The sequence below is a fragment of the Typopeltis vanoorti genome, chromosome 1 (assembly GCF_054136105.1).
Source record: "Typopeltis vanoorti isolate ZY-2024b chromosome 1, IOZ_Tvanoo_1.0, whole genome shotgun sequence".
NCBI lineage: Eukaryota > Metazoa > Arthropoda > Arachnida > Uropygi > Thelyphonidae > Typopeltis > Typopeltis vanoorti.
Window position 1 is genome coordinate 189,883,973 of NC_143549.1, and position 26,173 is coordinate 189,910,145.

General features: G+C 35.7%; 1 protein-coding gene across 2 annotated transcripts in view; it reads left to right on the forward strand.

Moving 5' to 3' along the window:
• Positions 1-26,173, forward strand: part of LOC150110719 (uncharacterized) — a 487,651-nt gene that overhangs the window by 351,315 nt on the left and 110,163 nt on the right. For both annotated transcript variants that reach the window (XM_090400398.1, XM_090400407.1), the window contains one exon: positions 22,753-23,554. In XM_090400398.1, the coding sequence (XP_090256524.1) occupies positions 22,753-23,554 (802 nt within the window). The remainder of the gene's footprint in view (positions 1-22,752; positions 23,555-26,173) is intronic.

Consider the following 26,173-nt stretch of genomic DNA (forward strand, 5'->3'; position numbering starts at 1 on the left):
CCGAACGAGCACAGTTTTTATGAGTTCGGATTAGTGAGATACCACTGTATTTGCTGTGATGTACCTTGAATATTTACTATTTTTACATTTCCATAGATGGGAATGGTTTTGCTTTGGTCATGTGTGTTGGTTTACAGGAGGAATGAATTGGGGAGGGGAGAGGGGGAGGGCATGTAGTATGTTATAGGGGTTGCAGCCATTAGGGGAAAAAAAAAGGTTGTAAAGGTACCTGAGCTCTGTTTCAAGGATTGTGTCATTTGGATGAATAGCCCTGTCTGGATAGTGTAAGTATTTTGAGGATGCCATGCCATACCATTGGGATGGGTGGTGGTGATGCAATTGCTTAAGTAAATATCTTCCTGCATGTGTAGATTTTCTATATATGGAAAAGAATAATGAACCATTAGGTGGCTGTGTCGCTAGTGTGTCTAGAAAGGGGGAGACAATTGTTACTTTTTCTATCGTTAATTAAATTTTGTGATATTGGCTGTTAAGATGCACTAAAAATGTGTCCAATGTGTTTAAGGTATGAGGCCAAATAGCCAACACAATATCAACAATATAGTGCAGTCAAGCTATTGGTTTTAGCTGTGTTAAGTGATTGGTTTTCAAAATGTTCCATATAGAAGTTGTCTAGTAGTGGTGGTGGTAGGGGGGGATCTATGTCATAGATACATTACCTTTGAACTATTTTTGAAATTAGCATTAGCCATAAGGCATTTTCCGTGACCTCAACAAGTATGACTACATTAATTTGACAAAGATCTGGAAGGCAGTCATTCTGAGACCAGATAATTTGACTTTTCCAAGTTAACTTGATGTTATCTATCCCATAAAGGGTGCCATTTTAGAATATTAGTTCATTTTTCAGAATATAATTTGAATTATTTCTGCAATGAATTAGTTGACTGCTGTGTGTTTGTCACAGTTGTAATTTGTTCTGAAGATGCTGGATAGAAAATCAGTGAAATATTACTAAGTGCAATAAATTAACTATATATTTTTTTCTCGTGGTGGTGTTTATAATACTGCTTGGTGAAGCACTATAATGAATAACGAACAATGCTTTAACCTTTCTGTATGTATCTTCTCTGGCTAGACAAATTTTAATAAACTTTAGGATACCAAAAATTTACACAACAACATAGTAAACAACATAGCATACACTTCACCAGATACACATTCTCAGTGACATTCATACATATACTACCGTGTAACTTCTTTATGCAGGTAACCTAAATTTTCCACCCCTCCTATTGTCTACCAATAGTTCTTTCAAGCTCATAAAATTGAATAGTCTGATTTTGTTCACTTCTACATTGTTCAAAATCAGGGGCACTAGTGGGATATTCTGCTGTCTTCCCAGACAACATAATATCTGCTCATATCCCACTAGAATATAATAACGTTACAGCTGAGCAATATGGTATAGAGTTTGCACTAAAATACATAAAATTGCATCACTACCAAAGGTGTATATTATACTCTGATTCACAAAGTTCTCTACAGGCAATAAGGTGTCAGAAGCTGCAGAAACATCCAGGGTTCTCCTGAATCCAATGTCTCTCTCTGTCAGTTAGGTAAGTTGCACTTGGATGTGCTTCTGTTGGATTCCAAGCCATGCTGAGATTGAGGGAAATCAGGCTGCAAATACTGCAGCGAAGTCAAGGACAAGTTCATTTCTCATGCCTCCATCATCTGCCTGTCCCATACACTGACTACTGGTAGACTGACAAAAATAAACTTGCATACCAATGGCAGTCATCATAAAATAGAGAGAGAGAGAAATAATAAGTTCTACCAAATGAAATCTGAAATTAAATTGTGGCAGTCTACACTGTGCAAGATCCATAAAGATGAAGTTGTTCTTACTCTGCTCCACATAAGTCACAGTCATCTCACACACACTCCTTATTATTGAGGGATGATGACATGCCTGTGTCTATGAGTTCTGTAATACCAGGAATAACTATTAGGTATGTTTTTATTGACTTCACTCAATTTGTCAACAAGCTCAGTCATTATTTTAATCACATTCATAATCCACCTGAGTCCTATACATTTAGACAGATTTTAACAGATTCATCAAGTGTCATCCTGGTTTTTAAATTTTTACAGAGCATCAGTGTTTATCATCTTATATAAATTATATACATATTAGTTTTGTTAGTTTAATTTATTGTATATATGCTTTCATAAGTTTGTTATTTTATTAATATTTTATGATTTTTTTTTTCACTTTTTATACTCCTTTTTTACATCTGTTTTTCTACACTGCTTTTATCTATTTACGCCTGTTTAATTATTTATTAATTTGTGTACTGCTAAGAAATGTTTCATTTGTTTTTATATACAGATTTTTAGACTTATATATGGCAGTTATTTATTACGTTGTGTACTGGTAGAGCATGACTCTAGCTGTCCTTGTGCTATTAAACCCAAAACATACAAATCCTTTTCACACAGATGACTGTTTTTGAAGTCTCAGCATTGAATCATTTCTTTATCCCAATAGCTATCATAGCCTACCCAAATATCCAATTCTAGAAAGTGCATGCTGTGACTATCATTTGTATTTTTTTTTAAATTATAATTTTGAGTAATTTTTCATTAGTTATCGATTATAGTGTCTTTCATTTTCGGATAAGTTCTTTTTGTGGCATTAAAGACTAGTATGAATTCAACAAAATATCTGCAACTTGATAAGTCCTTTATTTTACTGTTATATGGTATTATGAGTTACTAACATTCAGTGGCGACTCATGGCTTGAAATCCTGGGGATGCTGCAACTTTCGAAATATACATACACACTGTAAGTACAGTGTATACGTGTTTGGGTAAAATATCAAAATTATGGTATAAACATGAAAAAATATTGTTTATATCGATAAAATTATACAGTTTGATATATTCAAAATTACTTAAAAATAAAATATATTCTTCTCGTTTTGTTTCATGAAAAAATATTGTTTATTATCGATAAAATTATACAGTTTAGTATAATTCAAAATTACTTAACCCTTTAACGTACCAATTAAAAATCAGAAAGCGGTCGTTTTTCTGCCAATGTTTTAGGTGAGAGTGATTTGCTGGGCCAAATTCATCATTATTTGAAAAATAATGAAGAATTTGTGCAAACGCAAACGAAATAGCCGATACACGCCGTTGGCAACTTTTCTCGGCTGAGAGGAAATAGGCACGAGATTGCCTAGCGTGTATATTTGGTTGTATTTATATGTGAAACCAAAATTCAAAATCAATTTTGGTGCAATAAACAAAAGATGTGTCACAGACGTCTTTATATGTTAAAGGGTTAAAAATAAAATCCATTATCATAACCCCAATAATGTTCTAAAATAAAACTATAACAAATGTTATGTCTTTAATTGTAATGTCCAAATATTTAAAGAGACAGAGTAAGCACGATAAGCACTACAAACACTCTACTACTGGTGCAAACTGCATATAAATAACAGTGGAACTGCGCATCAGACAGTGCTGCATTACGCTAATAGCTCGCATCTCACTATGATGTACATATGCTTACACATAGCAATATGACACTGTGGTAAACACAGTGATGGTAGCATCCTTCGCTTGTCTAAGTGCTACAAGATGGATTTTTTTTTTTTTTATACAAAATAAGAGAATTGTATAGGATTGTTGATGATGAAATTAAATATTATAAGCAAATATAAATAAATATATTCATATTTATATATTGAGAAAAATTAGGGCTGCTGCAGTTCTTCCGCAGTGCCTGCGCATGAGCCGCCCCTGCTAACATTACAAAAAAAAGTTTACATGGCTGAATGTTTCCTAATTACTACATCTCTCTAATTTTGTTTTCCATTCATACTTTGGTTTTGGTTTTATTTGTGTAGCATGTTATCAAATAATGGTGAACATTCAGAGTGGGTAGCAATACGAAAGAAAGACTTGAACAGGAGAAATTGAAAAGTGAAATTATTATTATTATTATTTTTTTTTTTTGGCCACACTGACCATAATTGAATATGGACTCACAAAACTGTCTAACATCTGAGAAATGCTCATCCTTAGACCATTAGCTCAATAGCCAAGACCTCCCAGTCATCATACCTACTAAGAAGTACAATTTAGGACTTTGGCCACTTGTTCTGTTTCTTTGCTTCAGTCTCACTTATATAGTGCTTGTTTGCACTCATCTTTACTTTATTATCAATACCGGATGCTGCCAGTTTGACTTTGGTGAAGTAAATAGTAATCCAATTGTTTTAAATGTATTCAATGTTTTTCTTCAGTTCTTAATGAACCCTTAAACACCCTTGTTAGCCCTACGCCTATAAGTCTACTTTGTATTTCAATTGCATATTTGTCTGTATGCAAGATGAAAAACCTGATTTTCCTGGAGATTAAAAGGCTGCTATCTCGGTATGAGACAAGCTAACTCACGTTCACTTGAAAAGCCCTGATAAAGGTTCTTCAGGATTCGTACCCAAGACAAGATTCAAACTCAAGTCGATCTTTCCAACTAAGGGGATTGTTGAAACTCACTGAGCTACAGAGGCTCATGAAACATATTCGTTAGTTTCATAAATGTTATCATTATCACAAAACAGCAGTCATTCTTTTTCACAGTATTACAACAACCATAAAACATGTCTGTTAACTGATTTATATTTATTTCACTGGCTTTCAAACTAGTATTTTCAAAGCACAGTTACTTGTTAAAGTATGTGCAGCCAACAGTGAGTATGGGAAATATTTCAAATTATAACAGATAAAAGACCTAAGGTTCTAATTTGGTACTCTGTAATTGTGTATCAGTAGCTGTCTCTCAAAATTTTGGTTGATTAGTATATCCCCATTTGTTGGGATTAGATGAGTATTTCATCACTGTTGCCAACTCTAAAAATAGGCTTTCTGACTTGGTAATGATTCTGTATTGCATACTCACTTTCCTCTAGTTGATCCTGTGCAATGGAATTTCCTGAGCATAATCTGCCAGTGCCATCTTGCTAATTTGCTACCATCACTATAGCAAGATGGCACTGGCAGACCATGCTCAGGAAATTCCATTGCACAGGATCAACTAGAGGAAAGTGAGTGTGCAATACAGAATCATTACCAAGTCAGAAAGCCTATTTTTAGAGTTGGCAACAGTGATAAGATACTCATCTAATCCCAACAAATGGGGATATACTAATCAACCAAAATGTATTTCTTGAGTTCTCTGAGACAGACGTTGGCAGATATTCCTGCGATAAGTTGGGACTGGGCAGACCATACTCTGAACCCCTCCCCCATTCACAAGGATCAGATTGAAAAAAATCAGTGTACTATATAAAAATCATCACAAGTTAGAGACATTTTTAGTGTGAGTAACAGCTAGGAAACACTTGCTTAATCTCAACAATTATGGCTGCATTAATCCATCAGATACTGGTTGGAGAACACTCAGCCAACAGGCTGGGAAAAAAATCATTTTCTATACACTTTTTTTTTTGCTGTTGCTGAATGAAATGCTATATGCTAACCATTTTAAAGTCTTTACTCTGAGGTTGGAACTGTTCACAAACAGCTGTTTAGCTCTTTTCAGAAATTCTAACTGCAATAAAAGTTTTCGTTGTCCATTCTGCTCAAAATTCTCCTAACCACTATCTAAACCTTGGTTCTCCGAGTGTGCCAAGGCAGTCCAAGTAAAAGAGTTAGTATACCATAAATGGTTTGAGACCAAAACTCCAGCCAAAAGTTTCAAATTATTTTGCTCAGAATTCTTACTCCATAAGAACTGACAACACACATAGACTTTACACAATCTCATCACAATGAAATTAAATAAAATTAATTACTTTCCTTTACTCTTAAACCAATCAAATTCCACTCAATATATCTACTGATTTGTAGCTTCATGGCAAGATCATTACTAGTTTTCTCTTCCTTCTTCTTTAAGTTGATGATGAATTTCCTGAAATGGCCAGTATATCATAATTAATATCACTGGCTTGTTGTGCATGTTTTTTTTTTTTTTTTTTTTCAGTTGTTAGTCTTGATGTCCATTTTTATATTTTGCATTTATTTTGAAATTTAAGTTTTATTGTATTTATATGCTTACTTTTTTTATGATGTATATTTCTTGGTTCTTAACCTCCTGTTTCAGTTTTATACTCTCTTCAACTCATTGTAAGGTGGAACTATATAAATGAATAATAAAAAAATCCTCAAAGTAACTAAATATGAAATTCTACCAAGTATGTGATCAAATTTTTTTTTATTGGTATTCCTTCCAAAATAAATTTTAATCAGTAATTTTAACTTATTGATCTGTTAGTTTTATCAGACTAGTTACATTGTGGCAACTCTATTACCACTAAGCTTAGCTGTTATCCTATATTTATATCAAAATTTAGGAGTTACATGAAAGTTAGTTGTTTCAGAAGTTCATATTATTGTCTGTTATTCATTTCGTACTCTGCTGTTTATATTTCCATCAGTTTTCTTTTATGTCAACTGTTGTCTCTCTCTCTCTCTCTCTCTCTCTCTCTCTCTCTCTCTCTCTCTCTCTCTGTCTGTCTAATGACTCAACAAAATTTCTCTACATTTCCTGCCAGAATCTTCTATGGGATCATATCACAGGGATAAATGAGTCTGCCCAGTTTCCTATTTTGACTATTTACACTATTTGCAATTTGAATATTATAGCTATTTTTTCTTTTCTCCGATCACTGTTTACCGAATATAACATCTATAGGTATTATTTCTGGAAAAATTTCCATGTTACTCGTCTAAGTAAATATGGCTACTTAACCTATTTCTGTTCTGCAACATCCTACAAAGATATGTCTGAATTATTCTTCCTATATATGCTTCATATATCTGTCTTTAAAACATCAATAATGCCCAAAAAATGAGTAAAAAGCCAATGACATTATAAAAAGGGGTACTCCTAAACAGACAGACTTAATAGCCATAAAAATAATAACATCTATACTTATTTAAAATTATAACCACATTATAACAATATAGTTATTTAACATTATCTCACTTGTTTGTAATCCTCTTCTTTGTATATGTGAAACCAGGAATGTCAACATGGTATTTTTGTAATTCATGTCCTACTTCATTTCTTTTCCAGTGATTGCTTGCCATCATTCAAACTTTTTGCTGTTCGTTCTGGTTCTGTACTGAAAATATCAGGAGCTTTATTAAACAACAGGACAATGTCTCAGCCAGCATGATATGTTGTGCTATCATATTTATGTATTATTTAAACCAATAGAGAATGCAGTTTGGTTATCTAGTCCCATGTTACAGCCATTCTCATTCCTCTAGTATTAATATGGAAACCTAATAATGGGGTGCACTGTGAGAAGTTGCAGATTTACATTTTGTCTAGAAGCCTTTCAATTTCCCCACGTTTATTGCAGGTTATGTGAGATGGTCTACATTCAGGTATCTTGCTTTGAACCTGTACAGAGTGCAATGTGAGATTTATGTGATATTTAGGTTTTCAAATCATTCAAAATTGAAGACAATATACGAAATTTGCTGTGTGATATAAAGGAATTATAAATCTCCACTCTTGGTGACCTCGGATATATTTTGGAATTCTTAAAATCTGTCATGGCATTGAAATTTTTGTTGCTGTCTGGCCATTTGATGGGAGAATAATAATAATAAGTTGACGCCTTTTATTCCCTTATAGGGAGTAGGCAAGGCTTTTAAATCTTATCTAGCTTTTGGAGATTGAGTGGGCAGTTCAATCTTCACCAGTAGCCAATCAAAGATAGCTGGCCTATGTCTATCACTAATTATAGGTGGCCACTGATGAAGAGACCGGCAAACAAGTGCTGCCATCTCTTGGTATCTAATCCTAACAGCATATGTTACTGTCTGAAATAATGTGGGTTCTCTGGTTGATTTTCTTGAATTTATGGGAGAAAAAACCCACTTATCCATGCCATGGATTGACTAACTCAGGAACTGGTTGAAGAAAGGCTTAGAAAAAGTTCCTCCAGTCGGCGACTAGACTTGAACTATAAGTTGATCTTCAGGTGACCTAGTGGAAAGAAGATGCAAGCGCCACTTCCACTGAGCTACAAAGGCCTATTGATGAGGAGAAAATATGACAAAATAATTTTAAATTACATGTATAACTTTGCTCTGGTCAAATATAATTTAAAGTAATTTAAAATTTAGTGTGGCCACTAAAATATGTTCATTCAGTTTAATTTTGGTTTGTTTAATTGGCAATTTCATTGATGATAATAATAATTTTCTGAACTGATGAAATGAAATTCAGATTCCATACTACAGTTTGCCTTTTCACCTTAGTCTGTTTCAGTTTGACTGGCCATTTTTAATGATACAATTAGGCAGAACAAAATTATATGCCTGCAGTGTTTATATCCAAAAGCAGATCTAGTTAACACTGCAGAAAGATAAGCAATTTTTCTACAAGAATTAATGTTGTGTGATTTTTTTTATTAGTCTTTCTTTGTTTTTAGATGTGTGCAATTGAGAGGACTTGCTTAGTGTATGTCTTGTTATTTGTATGTTGTTCAGATAATATAGTTATACAACATCAATTCACAACAGAAGAAAGATGTCATTGTTTGGAGATTTCATATGAGACTTTTTGTAAGATATTATGTTGGAGGTTTAATGGATTTTTTACAACACTCAAAAAGAATTAAAATAGAATTTAATACTTCCTATATTTCGTCCTAGTCACTAGGACATCTACGGGGATTACAAAGACAATTAATGTAACATGCACACAAAAACTTACAATACTAAGCCCAACCACATGGGTGACAATAAAGTCCTATCTAGGTGGAGCGCCCTCTAAGGGCAGTAGTAGGTGGCCTGGAATGTAAGGTGGGACCTCTGGTGATGACTGTTTCCCAAATCTTCGGAAGCTTAATGCAACCGTATTTGTTAAGATTTGGTTGGTTTCTGAGAGCTGCTGCTGCTTCTAAGAAAAGTCTCTCTTTCTTGAATTTGCTGTGGTGGAGCATGGTGGTTTTCTTCCATGATACTCTGTGGGTGGTGTCTAAAACATGGTCAGCCAAGCCTGAATGGCCATAGTTGTGTTTAACGATGTACGACTTGTGTTCCTCCAGGCGGATGGATGCTGATCTGCCTGTCTGTCCAAAGTACGCAAGCTTACAGGAACAGGGTACTTTGTAAACTCCAGGCAGAGAGAGAGAGGAGGGCGCTGATCTTTCCCTCCTCTACCCTCCTAAGTCGTACATCGTTAAACACAACTATGGCCATTCAGGCTTGGTTGACCATGTTTTGGACACCACCCACAGAGTATCATGGAAGAAAACCACCATGCTCCACCACAGCAAATTCAAGAAAGAGAGACTTTTCTTAGAAGCAGCAGCAGCTCTCAGAAACCAACCAAATCTTAACAAATTCGGTTGCATTAAGCTTCCGAAGATTTGGGAAACAGTCATCACCAGAGGTCCCACCTTACATTCCAGGCCACCTACTACTGCCCTTAGAAGGCGCTCCACCTAGATAGGACTTTATTGTCACCCACGTGGTTGGGCTTAGTATTGTAAGTTTTTGTGTGCATGTTACATTAATTGTCTTTGTAATCCCCGTAGATGTCCTAGTGACTAGGACGAAATATAGGAAGTATTAAATTCTATTTTAATTCTTTTTGAGTGTTGTAAAAAATCCATTAAACCTCCAACATAATGTCCTCACAGCACTTAAGCCTCTACACAAGAATTTTTGTAAGATACTGCATGTGGGGGGGGGGGGGAGAAGCAGAGATTCATTACTAAGACCAAAAGTGGGAGAGTCTGCCAAAAGTAAGTGTCAGAAATGTAAGTCACGTAACAAGCAAGGTAGCACCCTGGTAACTGTTGCTGAAGTAAGGCATGAAAATATGATGTGTGGAAGAGCACAGGTGGGAATAAAGTTGTGGACTTTCTGTGACTCCCATCTCCACAAAAGATTATAAACCTAAGGTACATTAGTATTGTAGGTGAGCTAAAGATTTTTTAAAATTAATTTTGTCATTTTAGTATTTTTATTTATTTTTTGTTTAATCCAGAAACTCAGCTCTAGAGATGAAACATGGAACTTTTTCAAGTCACTCGAGGCCCCCAGTAAGCTAGGAATTGGTCTCACACAATAAAATTCATCTCCCACATAAAAAAAAAAAAAAAAAAATCACAAGCATCCATGTCCATGGTGAGATTCAAACTCGCAGCCTGTTGGTTAGAGAGCAAATACACTGACCAATTAGCTTACTAGACCAGACTTGAGTGGAGTTAAGTGGTTGAAGAAAATGTTGTTTTCACTGGGTGACTAGAAGTGCAAAATCAGGGAAACTAGAACTATTTAGGGATGATGCAGATGAGCATGTGTTAGACAACCTTGAGGCAAGTGAGTGGGAGAATAGTAATGATTAAAATGTGCTGAATATAGTTTCTTAGAGCACAAGGGAATATCGCAGTTCACGTGTACAAATTTCGGAAACATCAGGATTAAGGGTGAGGATTTTGAGGCATTGTTTTTGACTTAAATTGCTGGCATTAACTTTTTGTTGATGATAGAGGATACTATAGTTATAGAAATAGAATATAAGGAGTATTTTACTTTCAGGAAGTATAGAGAGACCTTGCAGAGTAAATGGGGGGGTTTACTGATGATGATAACAGAAGAGTTGAAATGTGAAGAGTAGACAAAAGTTGTGGATACATTTGAAGCTATCCGGTGTGAGATAGCAGCCAGGGGAGAAAAAAAAAAACAATGGTGTTTTGAAATTAAGTTAAAGGGAGATGGTAAATCCCGTTTTATTTTATAACCGGGTACGAAACTCCTATAATATATATAATAATAATAATAATACTATAATAAGCCTTTTGGCTTATTATAGGTGTTTTGAAATGTTCTCGGCCTTGACCGTAGATGGCAACACTATCGGCAAGATTTTTTTTTCGTAAGTTGGTACATCTGTCATAAGCATCCATCCGAAATTGCAAATCATTCTATCAAGTATTTTGTTTTATACAGCTGTCTGAAGCAAAAGTGTTGTCTGTATCCCTTAAAATGGATAAAATTGAGTATCATGCGATTATAAAATTCTTTGTAAAAGAAGGTTTAATGCCAAAAGAAATTCATTTGAAGTTCATAAAAGTTTATGGGCACTCTTCTCCTTTGTTTTCGACAATTAAGAAATGGACTCTCGAGTTTGAACGTGACCGTACCAGCCTTGAAGATGATCCACGTAAAGGATGTCCAGAAAGTGTAACAACACCAGAAATCATTGATCAATTGCATGATATGTTATTGGATGACCAGCGAGTCAAAGTGCGTGAAATTGCTCAGACTATAGGCATTTCAAAAGAATGTGTAGGATATATTTTGCATGAAGAATTGCAAATGAAAAAAAGCTTTGCACAAGATGGGTGCCACGCTAGCTCACAGCTCAAAAATGCACTTGATGAAAATCTCTGAACAGTGTTTGGAACGTTTTAACAAGAATAAAACTAATTTTGTGCATCACTTTATTACTATGGATGAGACTTGGATTCACCATTACCCACTGTTTTGACTGCTGTTTGACTCCAGACAGCAGTCAAAACTGGTTTCTGTCCACAGTCAAAACAGTGGACAGAAACCAGTTGTTCAGCGCCAAAGAAAACAAAGTTGGTTCATCAGGAAAGCAGGAAAGGTCATGGTATCAGTGTTTTGGGATGCTAAAGGCATTTTGTTTATTAATTATCTTGAAAAGGGTAAAACAATAACCAGGGAATATTATTCCGACCTTTTAACCAGACCAGATGAAAAAAGTTGTGAGAAAAGACTTGGTTTGCAGAAGAAAAAAATCATCTTTCATCAGGACAATGCATCTGCCCACAAAAGTGTTTTGCAATGGGAAAATTAAGGGATCTGCACTATGAATTGTTGGAACATTCACCATATTCCCCAGATTTGGCTCCCTTTGACTTCTCTCTCTTCCCAAAACTAAAACTCTTTCTTGGTGGTCATCGTTTTTCTTCAAATAAAGAGATTATTACAGCTGTAGAGGGGTATTTTGCAGATCTTACTAAGAACCACTATTGGGACAGGATAATGGTGCTGGAGCATCACTGGAATAAATGTATTAGTCTTAAGGGAGATTATGTTGAGCAATAAAAGTAATTTTGAAATTAAATTCGTTTTTTCATTGTTAGGCCGAGAACTTTTCAGACCACCCTCATATATATATAGTTGATTTTTTATACACAAGAATATAGTAATTTTATTATTGCAAATATTCAACCAGAAACTATCTGGTCATCTGCATCATCACAAAGTGAAGCTACAACAAAGAATGTTAATCCTATTTACAGAGCTGAATCACATGCCAGATACTACCTAGTAGGTGGTTACAATAAAATAAGATTACAATTAAGGCCTACATTTAAAATTAAGTGATTTGAAATAAAATTTAATTTAATTACATAATCAAATGACAGCATTGTATTAAATTAAAAAATGATAATAATAATTAAAATGGGGGAGAGGGCATTACTGCTTGCCATTTATGAGAATGAGACTCTCCCATTCTTAGTAAGATGCACTGGATGATGTTCAGTTCTTGTCGGAGAGCTTGGAAATTGGAGCAGATTACTTGCTCTGTTGAGCAAAGATTTGAAAATGCCTATTTTTTGAGATGGATGATGTGCTGAATCTTGCTGTGTACCCCCTTCTGAAATACAGGAAAGGAGGATGTCCAGGAAGGATAATTGTCCATCCTTTTCTTTTTCCATAATAATGTTGATGCATTAGTGCAGGCTGTTGATTTTGGTTAAAAAAGGTAAGTAGAGATTCTTCCAAGTCTGGCCAGATGGCAAACATGATCTACATATCAAACCCAAATGGAAGGTTGAGGTTGTATTGAAGAGAGTAAGGATTCTTCAAGATGCTCCAAGTAGAAATTAGCAAGTGCAGGTGACAAGGGGCTTCCCATGGTGGTTCCTTCAATCTGTTTGTACAACTGGTTCCTGCAGATGAAATATCCTGAATGCATAACAAAGTTGAACATTTTAACTATATCTGGAGGAAACTCATCTGATAACAGATTTAGTGTGAGCCAGAGGTACACTAGTAAATAAGGACTGGATATCAAAGCTAATCATGGGGTCTGTAGGTTGAAGGGTTAAGTTTTTTATTTTTATCAAAAAAATCTGATGAATTCTTCATGGAGGTTTGTGAAGAATTCTTCACAGCCAGTGCAGAAGCTTAAAAGATGGGACTTAATGGACCTCCTTATGTATTTTTGAAAGGCCATGAAAATGTGGATGCCTACCAAAATGGGTCTTTGGTTTTTTGATAGTGTCTTAATCCCAACTAATCACTTTGTTGAGTAAGGAATTAAGTTTGTTAATTTGGCTGTTGGTAGTATTCTGGGAAATCTCCTGGTAAGTGGACTGATCTTGTAACAGAAGAGAAATTTTTTGTTGTACTCAGCAGTGTCCATGATAACCACAGCTTTACCTTTGTTTACTTTAGTTATGGTGAGATGGTTATTGTGTCTCAACAATTTTAGAGCCTTGATCTCAGCTAGAGATAAGTTTGGTGAAGGATTTAACTCTGTGTAGTACTGAGGAGACTTCAAGTTGGAGTTTATTAGCATTATCACTTGAGAGGATGGATAGGTTCCTCTCAATGTTATGTAGGAAATCCAGATATGGAATTCTCTTAGGTGCTAGAGCAAAATCATATCCTTTAGCTAGAACTGAAGTTTCTGTAGAAGTAGGGGAATGTCCAGATATGTTGACAACCCATCTGTTTATTGTGAGGTTTGCCTTGGTAAACTTGTCACCTGCACTTGCTAATTTCTACTTAGAGCATCATGAAGAATACCTATTCTCTTCTCTACAGTAGAGAATACAGTAGATTTCTACTTGCCTTTTTAACCCCAATCAACAGCCTACACCAACACATTAACTTTACTGTGGAAAATGAAAAGGATGGACAATTATCCTTCCTGGACTTACTCCTTTCCTTATCATCTTCTGAAATACTTGCTACTTCTGTTCATTGTAAACCTACCTTTACAGGCTGCTATATACAGCAAGATTCAACACATCATCCATCTCAAAAAATAGGCATCTTCAAATCTTTGCTCAACAGAGCACGTTATCTGCTCCAATTCCCAAGCTATCCAACAAGAATTAAATACCATCCAGTACATCTTACTACAGAATTGGAGAGTCTCATTCTCATAAATGGCAAGCAATAATGTTCCCTCCCCCATTTTAATTATTTTTATTTTTTATTTTTAAATTTTATTTTATTTCAAATCAGTGTATCACATTGATGGACTGTACTCCAGGAAATAGATCAAGCCTGAGATTTAGGGGTGGTGGTAGACAAAGAGTTAAAATTTAGAGGACATATTGCTAAGGTAGCCCATAAGATTACTTGGCTATTGAAGAACACATTAACGAGTAGAGATGAGGAAGTTGTCATTCTTCTTTATAAGGCCTTGATACACCCACATCTGGATTACTGTGCTCAGGTCTTGTCCCCTGGGTTTCTTGAGAATGAGGAAGTGGTGGAGAGGATTCAGAGGCAAGTGACCAAGATGGTTAGTGGCCTGTAGAATGTTCCCTATGAGGATAGATTGAAGGTGTGTGGATTGCAGAACTTGGAATCGCCGAACTTTATAATTTTTATATTCGGCATGAAACTCTTTGGAGTTTCTTATTCGGCTAAGAAACAATATGGGATGTAATATCCCTTAACTTAAACAAGTTATGTGTCGCCGAATTGAAGCCTTTGGCTCTTCATATATTTAATAGTTTATTAGGACACCACTTGGCAATTCTCATAGAAGGGATGTAAGTTCTGTTCGCTACAAACTTGGTATTAATTAATTAGGTCTACCTACTCACTGATGAGACCTCAATAAAGGTTGAAACCGGTCTGGGTAGTGACCTTCTCTCATAATGTTGAACAGTAATACGGCTCCTAGGAGCTAAGTTCACATTATGGGTAAATATCAAGAATAGTGATCAGAGCTTGCTCCACCTTTGCTGTGAGTTGCCTCAGCTTGCACTACCTTAAGGGTCAGTTGCTGCTATCCAGGTATTTGCTTACGCTTGGAATCGCCGAACTTTATAATTTCTATATTCGGCATGAAACTCTTTGGAGTTTCTTATTCGGCTAAGAAACAATATGGGATGTAATATCCCTTAACTTAAACAAGTGAAGGGAAAATATTTAATTATTTTTATTTATTTTTTTAATGTTTTTTTTATATAGTCCAGAAAATCTGCTTTGGAGACCAAACATGAAACTTTTTCAAGCCACTTCAGGCCTCTAATAAACAGAGCAGTATTTCATTGTCTGGTATGCGACAATGAAATTCATCTCACACCTAAAGACAATCACAAATATCCAATTCCCATGGTGGGATTTGAACCTGCAGTTTGTTGGCTGGAGAGTGCATATGTTAACCACTGAGCCTACCAGTCCAGAAAAGTTAAGGTATTGGAACAGTTGGTTAAGTTTGGAATTTGAGGATTAGTGGCTAGAGAATATGATACTCCTCTGGGAAGAGAGAGAGAGAGAGAAGCATAGCTTTGTGAAGATTAACTCTGGCATTAGTAATTTACTCATTTTGTACAATATAGTGACAGTTAAATTTGATAAAGGAAATGGTTTCATCATGACACTGCTGGACTTTGTGAAGGTATTTAATAGAATACTGTGCAGAACTGTGTTGTGGAGTTGGATATGAAGCTGGACATGAAGAAGACAGTGGCTGATGGACAGACATCAGAAAGTGATGTTTATGATGGAGTTAAATCAAGAAGAATGCACATGACCTTGATGTGGCATACAGTGATGCTACTTATTCATTTGTGTCATACTTGGTTGATGCTCCTTAATTTGTGCATTAATAATATAAGGAATGATTTCATGGAGAATATGGAAAATATCCAGTTTTTTGCTGATAATCCTAAACTGATTTAAATATCCTGACACTTTAGCAAAGAATAATGTTTGCAAGTTCGTTGTGGAAAGGTGTATACACTTTAAAATAAAAAAAGACCAAAAGCTGTGTATTATATTAATGGAACTGGACTGGAAGGAAATAACAAATAACGATAGACAGGAAGTTAGTTCAGTTAGCATATTGCAAAAGAGGACAAAATAGCTCCAAAAATCACTTGAATTTTGAAAAACATGCACAGTCAAGTTTGAGATAAGGATGTTATAATTCTTCTTTATAAGGAGGCTTTGATATGGATCTAGACCACTGTGTGCACATATATGATCACCTGCATTTCCTGAGAACAATGAAGTTGTGTGGAAGATGAATGACCAGGATGGTGAAATGACTGTGAAATTCTCCTTATAAGTATAGATTGAAATTTTACAAAATATGGTTGAGAGATAGAAAAGAGTACATATATTATACACATAAATTTAGAAAGTGTTCCAGAATAAACTTCATAGGAAATAGTATTATATATATATTTTTTTTTGTTATTATTCTATTAATTCAACCTCCCTTATAAGATAATTCTTTACTAGAAGAAAATGCACAACATTATGATATAATTAGAGAAAAATTAAAACATTCAAATGGTGGTAAGAGAACATAACTTGTAAATTATATATTTAGTTTAATCCTTTATCCAAGTGTAAGTAAACAAAGTTTGTGCCTGAAGTATTTCAGGACTGGGGCAACTCGTGGAAAAAGTGGACTGAGTTCTGATCACTTTCCCTAGTATCCCATAATGCAAAGCACATCTCCGCAAGGAGATGTGCTTTGCATTATGGGATACTAGGGAAAGTGATCTCCATGTATAATATTATGCATTATGGGAAGGGTCACTACCCAGACTGGTTTCGACCTTTATTGAGGTCTCTTCAGTGGGAACCAGACCCAGATGTGATACCAAGGTTGAAGCAATGCAGAAGACATATTTCCATATGTCAGTTGTCAAAAGGTGTCACACCTTATTATTAAATTACTCTGGATTAGAGAAAGATATTGGAAGTTTTTTTCCACTTTTCCACTTGGAGTCTGGAGGAGAAATAATAATAGGTATGGCAATGGTAACAATGCATTGATGTTTCATTATACAAATGACAAGAGTAAAGAAAGTGAATTAGTAGCATTGATAGCTTCACCTTATCCCAAGATTATTGGAATCAGTGAAATGTGGTTGCAGATTGAGTCCTGCAGAGAATTTAGAAAGAAATGGCACTAATAGTTTTGAATATGGTATAAGGTGGGCAGGACAAGATATTTAGTTTGATGGTGCTATAGGTCAGGGTGGAGAACACAGAGTGATGAGCAAGAAATGTTTATGCAGATCAGTCTGACAATTGCAAAGCAAGCAATCGTTATGGATCATAATAGCAATATAAATTGGGCAGAGAAAGTAGCATACAGTAGTAAAGGTATAGAATTTCTGGAATTCTTGAGGAATAAACGTCTCAGGCAACATATAGCAGAGGGAACACAAAGAAGGTCAAGAGTTTTAGATTTGGTCCTTTCACCAGAGGATCTAATTGATTGTTACCAAAATATCAGTCTTACCCCTCCCATCAGTGAGCTTAACCATGCACTCTTGACTTGGAGGCTGAATAGACATGCAGAAGTATCAAAGAGAAAAAAATTATGCGGAATTATAAGACAGGTGACTATAATAATCTTCAAAATCAACTTGGGTAGCTCCATCGGTGGAAGAACTGTGAGGCAGAGAGAACACAAAGATCAAGAGTTTTAGATTTAGTCCTTTCATTTCATTTCTTATTCCTATTTATGATATTATCTTTATTTATTTCCTCAACGCATGTAAATGACATTATCTATATAAATCCAATCCAACATAATCCATATAGGCAAGGAGAATGATGTTAAACACACTGTCAACATAGGAGACACATTATGCTTACTTAGATTGGAGATATTAGAAAAAGAATATGACATTATTAATATTCAAGAATGGGTAACTGGAGCTGATTTGGAGTGGGAAATTTAGAATGGGAAATGAGTTTAGAAAAATGTGTATGTGAAGTGAAAATGGCAGAGTAAAAGACCAGGAGAAAAAGGCAGTTATAAATAGATTGATGTAGTTAGGAGTGCATCAGAAGATTGAAAAGTCATGACAATGCAGACAGTATTTACTTCAGTCAAAACAGAACACAAACACATGTCTAGGAATCAGATATACTCATAAGACCCAAAATACTGGACTCTTATAAAACCCATATGAATATTGTGAATTAATTGATGATGCATGTCTATTATTAAAGTAATAAGAAGTTAGTCTCAAAATTTCAAATGAAAAAGTTGGTCAGATACTTGGATGTGAACAAGCTGGAAATGCCAAGATGTTTCCTAAGCATTTCAATCATCCTGTGTTGCTGATTTTCAGAAATAGATTTCATCTTCATGAATAAACTGGTAGATATTGGGGAAAATTGAAAGATGCGATCCCATTGCTGCTAGCAAAACAAAACAGTTGGTTAAAAAAAAAAAAAAATATATATATATATATATATATATATATATATATATAAACTCAAAAAAGAACAATTTAATTGAAAGCACATGTTATTATGTACAATATCGGCTGCAGGATAATAGCTCCATCTGCATTAATAGATATTCAAAATAAATTACAATAAATTTAACTCAAAGTGTTCCTGATACAGAATACTCCATAGGTATTAAAGTTCAAAATATCACCATCCAATGTCTACAAACCTCCATCACAATCCTGGCCTGATCAGATGGACCGACCTCCTCCTCACCCTGCTATCTATGTTGGTGACTTCAATTCCCATCACACCATGTGGGGCTATTCCTCTAACAACCGGGATGGTAATAATCTAGCTAACTGGATGGATACATATAACTTGTATTTGAATTATGATGCCAAGCAGGATGGCACTCTTTACTCAGCCAGATGGAACAGAACCTACACTCCAGATCTGTGCATAGTCACTAAAGACTCCGAAGACCACCCTCTTCCATCAACCAGAACCATCCTTAACAGATTCCCTAATAGTCAACATTGTCCTACATTAATAGAGATAGGAACATCAATCCCAGTTATCAGCGGAACACCGATCGTTAAATGGAATCTCCACAGGTCCAACTGGTCTGCATTTCAGAAACAAATCGAGCAAACCATTAGAGCAATTCCACCCACTCCTAATTGCTATCCTAGATTTGTTAAACTACTCAAATCTGCAGCAAAAGCCTCTATCCCTAGAGGCTGCAGTAAACAATATATCCCATATTGGAGAAGAGAAAGTGAGGAACTCCTAGCCAAATATGAGGAAACTGAAGATCCAACTATTGCTAAGGAGCTCATATTAACCCTAGATAAAAACAGAAAGGAAAGATGGATCTCAACCATCAATGAACTCAATTTCGTCACATCTAGTTGGAGAAGCTGGTCACTTCTGAGAAAATTAGGTGGAGCAGAGCCAACGACACACAAAACAACAGGGATAACTCCTGATCAAATGGCTAACCATTTATTGAAAACCTCCAAGATTCATCCTAGCTCTACCAGGAAAATTGCTGTACAAGCTTCCATCAGACACATCCTGAAGGCGGAACCCGAGCTTCCTGAACTCGTACACCCAGTATCTCGGGAAGAGGTACAAATAGCCTTAAAACTTACCAAGAATGGCAAAGCTGCAGGAGTGGATGGCATACTCTCTGAGTTCCTAAAACATCTTGGTCAACATGGCCAAACATGGCTGGCTGCCCCCTTTTCTCAAAAATCATCATGACTGGTAAATTACCAAAGCTGTGGTGGGAAGCCAAAATAATTGCCATGCCCAAACCAGGGAAAGATCCAAATGATGTGGAAAACCTACGACCTATCTCCTTGCTTTGCACTGCACCACCTTTAAGCTCTTTGAAAGAATTCTCCTTAAAAGAATTTCACAACTCATCGAAAGAGCACTCCCGACTGAACAAGCTGGCTTCAGGCCAGGAAGAAGTTGCTGTGACCAGGTCCTGGCACTGACAACTCAAATTGAAGCAGGCTTCCAGAAGAAGCTTAAATCTGGAGCCACTTTCATTGACCTAACATCTGCTTATGACACTGTCTGGATCAGGGGCCTCCTCCTAAAACTAGGAAATATTATAAAGTGTAAAAAACTTTACAACTTTTTGAATCTATTCTCTCCAACAGAAAGATCCGGGTCCATATTGGCGGAAAAAATAGCAGACCCAGATTCCTTCACAACGGTCTTCCTCAGGGCTCTGTGTTATCCCCTATACTTTTTAACATCTGCGTGTATGATCTACCTCATACTAGATCAAGCAAGTATATGTACGCTGATGACCTAGCGATCTTACATCAATCCACCTCCTTTACCAACCTAGAATCAACCTTGAATACAGACCTGAACACCCTGGAAGAGTACTTCAAGCAGTGGTACTTGATGCTAAATCCAACGAAAACAGTGTCCTCAGTATTTCACCTGTACAATGAAGAGGCAAATCGACAACTCAACCTTTCTTTCTGTGGAAAAATGGTAGAACACGAGCCTCACCCAAAATACCTTGGAGTGAGCCTGGACAGAAGCCTACCCTATAAAAGGCACATCATCATTAACCTCTCCAATAAAATTAAAACCAGAAATAACATCATTTCAAGGCTAGCTGGAACAACCTGGGGTTGTGGTGCAGAAGTCCTAAGGTCGTCTGCACTAGCCCTTGCATTCTCTGCAGCAGAATATTGTGCCCCTGTCTGGGAAAGAAGTACACACACTAACATTATAGACACCCAGCTAAACTCTACCATGCGCCAATTAGTGGACAGTGAGAAGCACTCCTGACTGCCTGTTCTATCTAACATTGCTCCACCACACATACGGAGAAGACAAGCTTCGCCTCAAATCTAGAAAGCCTCTCTGGTCCATGGACGAACTCTCTTCAGCTGTGCTGCCATCAATAACTGACATATGGAGAGAATAATGGTCCAACAAACTCATATTGTGTACGACTGTACATGGTGCCAATTTCATGGTGGTGTCCTACAGGACATCCACAAGGTTATTGATGAGGCCTTGAAATTGGCTTTCCAGCCTTTCAAGCCTTACAGGTCAAAATCCAGGCTTTCCAGCCTGGATCTTGACCTGTAGTTGGTATGGTGGTGGCAGTGGTTACAGAGGAAACAGAAGATCACGGTCCCGTCTCACCACGAAGACGGTATTCTCGTAGTCACTCTCATAGTCCTCATCATAATATCAGCAGAACTCCTCCTCATGTTAGAAGATGATGATACAATGTGAAATGGGCCTCCTCTAATGGATCAAGTTTTCTCACACAAGACACAACTGCTCTCTACTTAAACCTCAGATACAGCTACATTTATGTTGTGAAAGTGTTGTGAGAACATGCAGCCTTGTCATACTTGTTGCAGCAGGGCGATAATTATCCATGGCTTGATTATGACAAGTTATTTTGCTTTATTTTTTTAAAAAAAAAAGAAAGACTTAGAAAGCAGGTTGTTCCTTTTATGTAATGAACTTTTATATGTTAAGATTTTCATCATTTGTTTCTGGAAATTGTGATTGTACTTTTCATTTACCAGTGTCATGTAGCCATAAGCATAAATAAATAAATAAACAATAAATTGATTTAGTTAATTATTTTTAAATTATAAACAAAATTTAATTTCAATTATGAAAAAACACATGAATTGTGAGTATTGGTTTATATAACTTCTCAAAATTGCACAAGTTTTAGGCAATCATTTTTGTTTAGATTCGGGTTATGACTATGTACTTCACAGCTTTCTTTGTAGAGTCTTTTGGAAGAAAGGTACCTTTTGTGTAACTTTGCTTTTGTTCTACTGAATACTATGTTTTGTAGATAAAATGTGGTTTGCTAAACCGGATTTCTTGGTTTCGTTAAGAGAAATGTATTCCTGATGTTCTTCCAGACAAATTTGTGCAGTTTGACATTTGTGCAAATCCAGTTTAGCAAACCATGCTTTATATTACAAAACACAGAATTCAGTGGAACGAAACCAAAGTTTATTATTCATAAGCTTTGTCTCTTGCCTCATCCTCGCAAACTCAGCTGTCAAGTCTTACATCACTTTCTTGCATATGCTTGCTTTCATACACCAGTGATACTTGCAATTTCCATACCATCAAAAAATGACAGACTTCACATTAAAAAGAGCATGCCATTGTTCATCAAAAAAAAAGTGGGAAGCTACCATTTAATTGATTTTGAACGTGGAAAATGAAATTGGCACATGCTGATGATGTAATGAATTCCTTGGTGAACAAAATGGATGAATATATAACACTAATCAAGAATGCAAATAACACTAATGCAAATAAGTTAGTCAATTAATTGAGAATCTCATTTGAATCATGACAAAGCATTGCAATTCCTGCTGGCTCATTGCCATGGCAATGAAAAGGCTAGTGATGTTTTAAATAATATTTAAATGATAGAATCCATATATGATATATATGGACATTTTAATTCTGGAATTTTGAAATTCTAATTTCAGTATCATAATATAAGTTTGATTATGGAGTAGTTTCATATATTGTGAAAAATTATTGAAGGGAAAAATGTAGATTTCAGTTTAGTAGTGTGATATGATTTTTGGAATGTGCTTCAAATGATTAAATATATCAAATCATTGTGCTTAGTTAATAAATTAATGATTATCTTTAGAAATTATCTGTATTACATGTTTGTAGCAAATCTTATATGCATTTTGGTCATTATATTCATTTAGGAGTGGTGTTGCTCCTATTGGTCCAATGGTAAGAAGCAACTCAGTGCCTCCCAGTTACATGCAGACTGTGCTTCCTCATATGCTACCTGCTTCAGCAATGGATTATACCTTTCATCAAGCTCAATTAAACCAACCACCTCAACAGTCACCACCACCACCTCCACCATCACAACAACAGCAACAATCCCAGCAGCAACAACAGCCACAACCACCACAACCACCACCACCACAACCACCACAGCAGCAGCAACAGCAGCAAAGCAGTAAGCAAGTAACCACTCCTCAACATGCCTATCTCACTGGACCAACTGGGATGATGTGGAATTATTTGAGCTTTGTACCTCCATATCAACAACCCTGTCCAAATTCATCTACTGGTCATCAAATGGTGGTTCAGAGTCCTCACCTATCTCAAGTTCCAACACAACAGCAGCAGCAGCAGCAACAACAACAGCAACAGCAGCAGGGAGGATATTTCATGATGGGTGGTCAACCTAAAGTACCTCAGTTAGAAACTCTGCCTTCCAATCTTCTTCATAATTTCAGAGCTACTGGTCCTGTAGCATCCACTACTGTAGTCAGTCATGGCACATCTCAGGATGCAGGTGGTAATTCAGTGTTATTTAGGGAACAAGTTCCTGAGCAAGTACCCCATCCACCCCTTCTGCAAGGCCCTATGGCAGGACAGAGTCTTTCAACCAGAAGTTGGCAACAGGAAGTTACAAGAGGTTCAGTAGGTGATATCACAACTGGACATTTGACATTAGGACAGAATAAGGCAGCTCCCCATTTATCTGCTCAGGTATATATATATATATATATATATCCCCCTTTGTTTTTATGTCCTTATTAAGTGTCTTGTTTCCTTATTATGTGAACATATTAATAATCATTATTTTTGTTTCTTTCCATAATTAGCTCTTTCTATGTAATCGCACTATTAAACATCATGGTAAAGATGAATTTTGATGAAATTTAGGTATTTGAAATGCTTACTAATAGTTGCTAGTACATTGTACATGCTTTTTTCAGCTGTGGTAAATTTGGCTATTGCTGTTTTGCCTCAGCTTCTGCAGCAGTTGATGAAGATTCTTTGCACCTTAAAATCCATTTCAGTTGGAGAAGAAAATCTCCAAACCACTAAAACATGATGTTACAAAAACACGCATAACCCAAGAATGCAGTCGCTCAGCTTGCTGGCTGTTGACATACTAATTTGTGAAGGGTACTGGTTCCCCCTTGTAGGAGTAGAAGGCCGCACTACAGCCATTTTGTGCGCACTATTCAAGTTCTCCAAACTTTTGAGTAGCACCTTGTATTAAGGTTGTGGAAATGTTTCCTAGCTGATGCAGATTTTAAGGATAGTCTCTCAAACCTATAGAGACATCTTTGCAACACTGATATCTTTTTTAATCCCATGTGAAGGAGTATCCAGAGCATGGTCTACCATTCAGACAATTGCAAATATAGTTACTGTATATGTCATCGTATAAGACAACTCTCAAATACTACAGAAAAACCCTCGAAATCATGAGTCGTCTTATACAGCGAGTATAAAAAGGGAAGCTTTATTTCTTGGATGAACATTCGGGTAGTTACAACACATTGTTATATAAGAAAATAGGCAGTATTTATAAACAAATCAGATTAATTTTTTGTTACATAAATTTATTTAAAATATTACAATAGATGTAAGTCTTAAAAACAAATAATAATTATTAACCTCAATTTTCATCTTAATTTTCTTCATCATCTGTTGAAAATAGTTCTTCAGATTCATTATTTAAATCAGGGTTTCCCAAATTGTGTTCCGCGGAAGGTGAATAAGTGTTCTGCGAGAAGTTCTCCTGGAATTAGTCATTTTAGTTTTCTAAGCATTTTTCATGAATAAATATTTTATAGTGGAAATATTCTGAGGAGAATAATATTCGTGAATATGTCGAAAAGCTCAGACCTAGAACACCTAATAACATCTTTGTAGCAAATGTTAGTGACCAAGCCATGTATTTTTAAATACACGGCTTGGTCACTAATTCACTAATTCATGAATACGTGGAAGTATTCATGAATACGTGGAAGTATTCATGAATTATCGTTAATTTTCATACATCGAAACCTTTCAACATTTGATAAAGGGAATACCTTTTTTATGACAGGTCATAAAAATTGCCTGCAAGTGGATTATAACAATGGGTGGTGTATCCTCTGTTCTCAAAACTGAAAGAAATAACATCTGTGTTGCAAATGTTAGTGACCAATCAGCAAGGAAGTATAAAGAAAATGTTTCTACTAAAATTGAAGATCAAGGTAGTCTGTATCCGGTCTCAAATCTAGTAATACTGAATACTTTCTTCGCAAGTTTGTATTGTAGTGTGAAAGTTTCGAAAAACCGTAGTGCCATGATTTTTTAAAAGTAATAGGTGCCTGCTGATTTAAATTTTAATATGAATAAGAGACAAGGGACTTTGTTTAATTTTGGTATTAAGAACTCTTATTGAAGATGTTTGTGATGTAACAGATAGTGAGTCATCCACCACCAGCCTACAAAGCGATCTCCAGGATGTACAAAAGGAGGAGAAAACTACCAGCACACAGGAGAAAAAGTCTGCATTCATTCGTAAGTACTTATAATAATATTATAAATTTTTGGTGATCAGAATGGGATATGTCAATGAAAATCAGCACAAATTAATTTAATGATGTTTATTTAATTGATGTTTAATTAATTATTAATTAATAATAAAAAATCAGCTAAATTAACAATTCATTATTAATTAATACATTACAAAATAACCAAGATGTTCCATGAAAATTTCAGGATTTGTGAAGTGTTCCGTCGTAGGAAAAGTTTGGGAAATGCTGGTTTAAATGATCGTCATATGGATCCCAGTTCGAATCCGGTGAATTGATTTTGTTTTCATTGTCATCAGTGTCCCACAACAGATCATCTTCCGTACCATCTATAAGATTAGAGATATCACACTTTTTAAACGATTTTATTACAGTCTCTACTTTTCTTTATGTCAATGAAAATCAGCTTTAATCACAAAATTGCACAACATTGGTTGCTGGTATAACAGCAATTTTTGTGTTATTTTTCTAGAAGACTTTTAGTATTCTCAGTTAAATGACTACGAAACATATCCCATACTAATAAACTGCATTTCTTCATTATACCTCCTTGTCGTGTGTTCTACACATTATTTATCCATAATTTCACACCATTTTCCTTTTCCATCTATCCTTTTTCGTGAAAATGTACAAAAACACCTGAAGGAAATTTTATCTTAGGTTTAGTTTTACATTTGAAGATGATCATTGGTTTTAACTTGGTTCCATCAGCCAAACTTGACAACACAACTGGAAATCTTTTTTCATGACCTGTACTTCGAACTAGCACACTCTTACTACCTTTAGACGC